This window comes from Cetorhinus maximus, chromosome 3, assembly GCF_964194155.1.
Source record: "Cetorhinus maximus chromosome 3, sCetMax3.hap1.1, whole genome shotgun sequence".
NCBI classification, from domain to species: Eukaryota; Metazoa; Chordata; class Chondrichthyes; order Lamniformes; family Cetorhinidae; genus Cetorhinus; species Cetorhinus maximus.
In genome coordinates this window covers 12,928,054-12,937,112 of record NC_135881.1, presented here as the reverse complement: position 1 = coordinate 12,937,112, position 9,059 = coordinate 12,928,054, and the positions used below count along the sequence as shown (strand labels likewise).

The 9,059-nt window shown below is 46.2% G+C and overlaps 1 protein-coding gene across 1 annotated transcript in view; it reads left to right on the top strand.

Moving 5' to 3' along the window:
• Nucleotides 1-1,135: 1,135 nt before the first annotated feature.
• The window catches only part of LOC144672518 (vasoactive intestinal polypeptide receptor 1-like), a 51,282-nt gene continuing 43,358 nt past the window's right edge, over nucleotides 1,136-9,059 (top strand). The window contains exons 1-4 of the mRNA XM_078534365.1: nucleotides 1,136-1,159; nucleotides 3,811-3,908; nucleotides 3,994-4,126; nucleotides 8,293-8,446. Of these exons, the coding sequence (XP_078390491.1) occupies nucleotides 1,136-1,159; nucleotides 3,811-3,908; nucleotides 3,994-4,126; nucleotides 8,293-8,446 (409 nt within the window). The remainder of the gene's footprint in view (nucleotides 1,160-3,810; nucleotides 3,909-3,993; nucleotides 4,127-8,292; nucleotides 8,447-9,059) is intronic.

The window sequence follows — 9,059 nt, the reverse complement described above, 5'->3', positions numbered from 1 at the left end:
CTTTCGTTTCTATTTCTAATCTATATTTTAACTGCCTCGGTTCTGTAAAATCTCCGAAACAGATTGCTTTTATTTTAAAACAGAAAAATGAACATACGCAAGGTCATAGTATCTACCACACAGGCCAAAGAGGATCTGTGTCCACAGTACTTTTTTTTTATTTGTTTATGGCATCACTGGCCTGGCCAGCATTTATTACCCATCCCTAGTTCAGAGGGCATTTACATCTCTAGACTTGTAGGTCTAAAGGACATTAGTGAACCAGATGGGTTTTTACAACAATCATTGCATGGTCATCATTAGACTTTTAATTCCAGATTTTTTATTTAATTCAAATTCCACCATCTGCTATGGCAGGATTTGAACCCAGAATGTTACCCTGGGTTTCCAGTCCAGTGACAATACCACTGCGCCATCATCTTCCCCTAGCTGTTTAACCAGATGTTGGTCACAAGGTTGAGTTCCAGATAATAAAGGACTTGATGCCCACTTACAATCTGCTCACATCTCTCTTTTCCAAAGGAACAACGGCACCTAGAAGGAAAAACCAGTTCAGACCGGTAATCTTATTTCCCAGTTTTTACTGGTGTTCCATTTCAAGGTGTACAAGACCGCTTCGGACCAGTATTCTTATTTCCCAGTTTTTACTGTTTTTTTTCATCCCGGGCAGGCTTCTTTAAGCCTGATACCTCTAAGTCATCTTCGTCCTGTGCATTTTATCACCACAAACATCCCCCCCGCCCCACATCCCTCCCCACTGCCCCACATCCATTCCCCCCGCACCCCCCCCCCACCCACCGCCCAAGAGCAAATTCAACCTCACTGTTACTGCACACTTGACACTGTTGTTTGTTTGTGTTTCTCAGGGGTTATGTACCGCAATTGTACAGAACAAGGATGGAGCAGATTGATGCCAGACTTCCGAGTGGCTTGTGAATTTCTGACCCTGTCTTCTAATCAATCTGACATCGATATGGTGTGTGTGTGTGTGTGTGTGTGTGTGCCTGTGTTAATGTGTGCTTTTCAGAAACCACAGCCTTTATTTCACAGCTACAGCTGGTGTAATCTGTACCATAACATCTGAAGAACAGGGATCAGAAGAGTTTAGGATCAGTCTAGCAATGTCAGTACAGAGATGTTGATTACTCCCTTGGGGCCGGTAATTGCCGCCTATTGGATCTACCTAATTCTATTTCCCACTTTTGCTCCAATTCCCCACTTCCCAGTTTTACCTCAGTCCCATTCCCCTGCTCTACTGTAATCCCATTTGCCTTTTCTCTACTTCGGTTCCACAACCCGTATTCTCTATTCTAATTGCAGTTACCGCTCTTTTCCTATGCACTTTAATATGTTTACTCAAGTGTTACTTTAAATCCCTTTTTTAACCACAGGGTTGGCTTGACTTCAATTATCACTTATAGCAACAAGTTTAATTACAGTTTAAACAGCCTTTGCATTAACACATTTATTCCATTCCCTCCTTTTTCATGCTAGGAGTAATTTTGTGCCAAGTTCCTACTAATTTACTAATGAGGGGAAATAATCCTTCATTCACTCTTGTAGATCAAAAATCTCTCTACCTCACCCTTGAACATATTCAATGATCCAGCCTCCACTGCTCTCCCCAGTGCCCTGTACAGCTGTAACAAAGCTCCCCTACTTTTATACTCCATCCCCCTTGCAATAAAGGCTAACATTCATTTGCCTTCCTAATTACTTGCTGTACCTGCATACTGACGTTTTGTGATTTGTGTACAAGAAGCATTGACAGGAAGCTCTTCTCCTTACGGAGGGTAGTGGAAATCTGGAATCTTTCCTCCTAAAAGATGTTAAAACTTAGAAAATAGGAGCAAGAGTAGGTCATTCGGCCCTTCGAGCCTGCTCCGCCATTCAATATGATCATGGCTGATCCTCTATCTCAACGCCATACTCCCCGCTCTCTCCCAATACCCCTTGATACCTTTAGAGTCTAGAATCTATTTCCTTCTTAAATATATTCACTAACTTGGCCTCCACATGCCTCTGTGGTAGAGAATTCCACAGGTTCACCACCCTCTAAGTGAAGAAGTCTCTCCTCAATCCTAAATGGCCTACCCTGTATCCTGAGATTGTGGTCCCTTGTTCTCGATCCCACCCCAGCCAGAGGAAACATTATCTCTGCATCTGGCCTGTCCAGTCCTGTCAGAGTTTTATACGTTTCAATGAGATCCCCTCTCACTCTTCTAAACTCCAGAGAATACAGGCCTAGTCAACCCAATCTCTCCTCATACGACAATCCTGCCATCCCAGGAATCAGTCTGGTGAACCTTCTCTGCACACCCTCTATGGAAAATATATCCTTTCTTAGGTAAGGAGACCAAAACTGCACACAATATTCCAGGTGTGGTCTCACCAAGGCCCTGCACAGCTGCAGTGAGACATCCTTGCTCCTGTACTCAAGTCCTCTCGCAATGAAGGCCAACGTACCATTTGCCTTCTTAACTGCTTACTGCACCTGCATGCTTGCTCTCAGTGATTGGTGCACAAGGACACCCAGGTCCCTTTGTACATCAATATTTCCCAATTGATCACCATTTAAATAATTCACTGCCATTCTGTTTTTCATACTGAAGTGGATAACTTCACACTTATCCACATTATGCTGCACTTGCCATGTATTTTCTCACTCTCTCAACCTGTCTAAATTGCCTTGAAGCTTCTTAACAATGCTGAGATTGGCAGGAGGCAATTTCAAAACTGAAGATGATAAATTTTGTTAGACAAAGGGATTTTTAAAATTCATTTACAGGATGTGGGCTTCGCTGGCTGGGCCAGCATTTATTGCCCATCCCTAGTTGCCCTTGAGAAGGTTGTGGTGAGCTGCCTTCTTGAACCGCTGCAGCCCATGTGGTGTAGGTACACCCACAGTGCTGTTAGGGAGGGAGTTCCAGGGTTTTGACCCAGCGACAGTGAAGGAACGGCAATATATTCCTAAGCCAGGATTGTGTGTGACTTGGAGAGGATCTTCCAGGTGGTGATGTTCCCACGTGTCTGCTGCCCTTGTCCTTCTAGATGGTAGTGGTCGTGGGTTTGGAAGGTGCTTTCGAAGGAGCCTTGGTGAGTTCCTGCAGTGCATCTTGTAGATGGTACACACTGCTGCTACTGTGCGTCGGTGGTGGAGGGAGTGAATATCCAATCAAGTGGGCTGCTTTGTCCTGGATGGTGTCAAGCTTCTTGAGTGTTGTGGGAGCTGCACTCATCCAGGCAAGTGGGGAGTAGTCCATCACACTCCTGACTTGTGCCTTGAAGATGGTGGACAGGCTTTGGAGGTGAGTTACTTGTCACACAATTCCTAGCCTCTGCAGCCACTATATTTATATGGCTAGTCCAGTTCAGGACAGCAGATTTCCTTCCCTAAAGGACATCAGTGAACCAGATGGGTTTTTACAACAAGGGACAATTCCAGGTTTTTATTGAATTCAAATTTCACCAACTGCCGTGGTGGGATCCAAACCTGGCTCCCCAGAGCATTACCCAGGGCCTCTGGATACTAGTCCAGTGACAATACCACTACACCAGAGCATCGAATGTGGAACCAAGATGGGTGGATGGAGTTGAGTTACGGGTCAGCCGTGATCTAGTTAAATGGCGGGACAGGCTTGAGCTATGGCCTAGTCCATTTCCTATCTTACCCAACAGAAAGCTCAACATAATGCTCATGTTATAAGTGAGTTGCTGCTTAAAGATCATTATTGCTACAGCATGCTATACTTTTAACTGGTGCAATTAAAGTGTGCGCAATCTAAATGTTTTTTTTCTCAATTAAATTAGGAATCCTATTATCTCACACTTCAGCAAGTGTACACTGCAGGATATGCGACATCTGTGATTGCCCTGGTAACCGCTATCATAATCCTTACAGCCGTCAGGTATGAGGTTTTATATGTTCACGATTTGCTCAGTTGTTTGGTCAACACCTTGTTTGCATCACTGATTGTCTGTCACCCCACCCAGGAAATTTCACTGTACTCGCAATTACATCCACTTGAACCTCTTTGCGTCCTTCATCCTCCGTGCTTCTTCAGTCTTCACCAAAGACGCCATTTTATTCTCGAACAAAGGAATAAACCATTGTTCCATCTCAACGGTAGGACATCCTTGAGTAGCTTTTAGTTGGCGAAGAGTTTTGCGCTCAGCGGGTGAAACGTTAAAACCGTGGCCCATATCTGGCCCCTCAGGTGGATGCAAAAGATCCCATGCCCTCTACTGGGAGAAGAGCAGGGGGAGCTTCTCCCTGGTGTCCTGGCCAATATCTATCCCTCAACCAAATGCATTAAAACAGATTATTTGGGCATTTCACTCATCACATTCACATTTGCTGTGTGCAAATTGGCTGCTATGTTTCCTACATTGCAGCAGTCGCATAGTGGTATTATCACTGAACCAGGGTAATTCTCTGGGGATCTAGGTTCAGATCCCACCATGTCAGATGATGAAATTTGAATTCACTGAAAATCTAGAATTAAAAGTCCCATGATGACCCTGAAACCTTTGCTGATTGTAGTAAAAAAATACCCATCTGGTTCACTAATGCCCTTCAGATAAGGAAATCTGCTGTCCTTCCCTGGCTTGGCCCACATGTGACTCCATACCCACAGCAAAATGTGGCTGGCTCTTAAATGCCCCCTGAATAAGGGCAATTAGGGATAGGCAATAAATGCTGGCCCATTAAAAAAAAGTATTTCATTGGCTGTAAAGTGCTCCTGAAGTCAGGAAAGGCACCATATAAAGGCAGATTGTTCTTATATTGCTCAACTCAAATTGCCAGAAAAAGGATTTGGGTTTTGTTTAAGCAGGCTGTGAATTATTGGGAACGAGTTTAGCAGACCCTTGTCCGACACCCTGAATGTGCGGTTAATTGCGTTTAGGAGGGATTGATAGAAATCTTCTCCTCCTCTTTCATCAAGGTCATGAAGGTTATCTGATAACCATCTCAGATAAGAAATGAGGAAAGTTTGAGAAGTTGGGCCAATGCTCTTTGGAGTTCCTTCTCCGAGCACCAATAATCTTTGGAATTCTCTTCCCCAGTGAACACTGGAGGCTGGTTTATTGAATATAATCAAGGCAGAGTTAGACAGATTTTTGATTGACTGGGACCTAAAGAGAAAAGGATAGTTTGGACCAGTGCTCTTATTTCCCAGTTTTCACTGGTGTTCCATTTTAAGGTAAACAAGGCCAGTTTGGACCAGTATTATTTCCCAGTTTTCACTGTTTTTTGCGTTCTGGGGGAGTCAAGGGTTATGGGAGGGCAGGTGGGGAAATGGAGTTGAGGCCATTTCCGAACAGCCATGATCTTATTGAATGGCAGAGCAGGTTCAAGGGGCCCACTGGCTGTTTCCTGCTCCTAATTTGTATGTCGCTAATAAATTGAACGGGGAATTCAGGAGAAACCTCTGTACCCAGAGAGAATGGCACCACCATCACCATCCCTGGGTATGTCCTGTTCCACCAGCAGGACAGACCCAGCAGAGGTGGCAGCACAGTGGTATACAGTCAGGGGGGAGTTGCCCTGGGAGTCCTCAACATCGACTCCGGACCCCATGAAGTCTCATGGCATCAGGTCAAACATGGGCAAGGAAATCTCCTGCTGATTACCACGTACCGCCCTCCCTCAGCTGATGAGTCAGTGCTCCTCCATGTTGAACATTACTTGGAGGAAACACTGAGGGTGGCAAGGGCACAGAATGTACTCTGGATGGGGGACTTCAATGTCCATCACCAAGAGTGGCTCGGCAGCACCATTACTGACCGAGCTGGCTGAGTCCTAAATGACATAGCTGCTATACTGGGTCTGTGGCAAGTGGTGAGGGAATCAACAAGAGGGAAAAATATACTTGACCGCATCCTCACCAACCTGCCTGCCGCAGGTGCATCTGTCCATGACAGTATCAGTAGGAGTGACCACCGCACAGTCGTTGTGGAGACGAAGCCCCACCTTCACATTGAGGATACCCTCAATCGTGTTGTGTGGCACTACCATCGTGCTAAATGCAATAGATTTCGAACAGAACTAACAACTCAAGACAGGGCATCCATGAGGCGCTGTGGGCCATCAGCAGTAGCAGGAATGTACTCGGCCATAATCTGTAACCTCATGGCCCGGCATATCCCCCACTTTACCATTTCCATCCAGCCAGGGGATCAACCCTGGTTCAATGAAGAGTGCAGGAGGGCATGGCAGGAGCAGCACCAGACACACCTAAAAATGAGATGTCAACCAGGTGAAGTTATAACACAGGACTACTTGCGTGCCAAACAGCATAAGCAGCAAGCGATAGACAGAGCTAAGCAAATCCACAACCAACAGATCAGATCTAAGCTCTGCAGTCCTGCCACATCCAGTCATGAATGGTGGTGGACAATTAAACAACTCACTGGAGGAGGAGGCTCCACAAATATCCCCATTCTCAATGATGGAGGAGCCCAGCATATCAGTGCAAAAGATAAGGCTGAAGCCCTTGTTACAATCTTCAGCCAGAAGTGCTGAGTGGATGATCCATCTTGGCCTCTTCCGGAGGTCCCCAGCATCACAGATGCCAGTCTTGAGCCAATTCGATTCAGTCTACTTGAAATCAAGAAACGGCTGAAGGCACTGGATACTGCAAAGGCTATGGGCCCTGACAATATTCCGGCAATGGTACTGAAGACTTGTGCTTCAGAACTTGCCGCGCCCCTAGGCAAGCTGTTCCAGTATAGTTACAATACTGGCATCTACCCAGCTATGTGGAAAATTGCCCAGGTATGTCCTGTACACAAAAAGCAGGACAAATCCAACCCGGCCAATTACTGCCCCATTATTCTACTCTCAATCATCAGTAAAGTAACGTAAGTGGTCATCAACAGTGCTATCAAGTGGCACTTGCTTAGCAATAACCTACTCACTGGCGCCCAGTTGGGTTCCACCAGGGCCACTCAGCTCCTGACCTCATTACAGCCTTGGTTCAAACATGGACAAAAGAGCTGAACTCCTGAGTGAGGTGAGAATAACTGCCCTTGACATCAAGGGCGCATCAAGGACTCCGAGCAAAACTGGAGTCAATGGGAATCATGGGGGGTAAACTCTCCGCTGGTTCGAGTCATACCTGGCACAATGGAAGATGGTTGTGGTTGTTGGAGGTCAGTCATCTCAGCTCCAGGACATCACTGCAGGAGTTCCTCAGGGTAGTGTCCTCGGCCCAACCATCTTCAGCTGCTTCATCAATGACCTTCCTTCCATCACAAGGTCAGAAGTGGGGATGTTCGCTGATGATTGCACAATGTTCAGCATCATTTGCGACTCCTCAGATACTGAAGCAATCCATGTCCAAATGCAGCAAGACCTGGACAATATCCAGGCTTGGGCTGACAAGTGGCAAATAACATTCGCGCCACATAAGTATCAGGTAATGACCATCTCCCACAAGAGAGAATCCAACCATCACCCCTAGATATTCAATGGCATTACCATCACTGAATCCCCCACTATCAACATCCTGGGGGTTACCATTGACCAGAAGCTGAACTGGACTAGCCATATAAATACAGTGGCTATAAGACGAGGTCAGAGACTAGGAATCCTGCAATGAGTAACTCACCTCCTGACTCTCCATAGCGTGTCCAGCATCTACAAGGCACAAGTTAGGATTGTGATGGAATACTCCCCACTTGCCTGGATGAGTACAGCTTCAACAATACTTAAGAAGCTTGACACTGTCCAGGACAAAGCAGCCCACTTGATTGATACCACATACACAAACATTCACTCCCTCCACCACCAACGCACAGTAGCAGCAGTGTGTACCATCTACAAGATGCCCTGCAGGAATTCACCAAAGCTCCTTCGACAGCACCATCCAAACCCATGACCAGTACCATCTAGAAGGACAAGGGCAGCAGATAAATGGGAACACCACCACCAGGAATTTCCCCTCCAAGTCACTCACCATCCTGACTTGGAAATATTTCAGCCATTCCTTCACTGTCGCTGGGTGAAAATCCTGGAACTCCCTCCGTAACACCACACGGCCTGAGCGGTTCAAGAAGGCAGCTCACCCCCACCTTCTCAAGGGCAATAAATATTGACCCAGCCGGCAAAGCTCACATCCTGTGAATGAATAAAAAAAAGATGCATTTAAGGAGAAGTCAGTTAAAAAAATGAGAGGGAAAAGATTGGAAGGTTAAGCTAGTAATTGGAAATATTGTTGAGCAGAGGTTCAGATGGAGCATCGATGCCTAACTCCAGCTCGCTCAATGTAATTCTTTTTTGTTTTCCAGGTGACTTGTAAAGCCGCTATCACATTCTTTCAGTACTGCATCCTGGCCAATTTCTCATGGCTTCTGGTGGAAGGGCTGTACCTTCAAACGCTGCTCAGCCTAACATTTGTATCAAACAAAAAGTACTTCGGGTGGTACTGCTTAATTGGTTGGGGTTTGTATTTCCTGTCTTGTTTTCCTGTGTCAAAGGCCACGCGGGGGCGTGTGGATGGGGAGGGGAGAGGGCGCGATTGCGGGCATTTCATGTGCAGTTTTGCCATTTTTGCAAAGTAGGGTAGGCGGGGAGGGTGGAGAGGAGAGGTGCATAAGTGATTTTATCATCGAGGGGAAATTTCTTTCCCCCAGAGGGTGGTGGGGGTCAGGAACTCACTGCCTGAATGGGTGATAGAGGCAGAAGCCCTCGTAGCATTTAAAAAATACATGGATAATGACTTGTACAAGGAAAATGACTTGTACATGGATACTCACTTGTACGTGCTTAATGATTTTGTAATAACTTGACACACCAGACAGGTTTCAACTTGAAACAGAGAATGTTATTACAGAGAGCTTTTCAGAAGCTACATGCTTAAACCAGGTCCTCGACAGGAAGGCCCTGCCACCTCCCCGCCACCTTCCCCCCACCCCCCCTCCACCCCCCCACCCCCAGATTACCCGCTCATCAGTAGGAGCCTCCAAGAACAATCACATGACCCCCGATAGGCAGTAGGCAAACAGAAAGGCTAAACCTTCAATTACTTCATTTCTCCCCCTTTAGTGTTTAACAG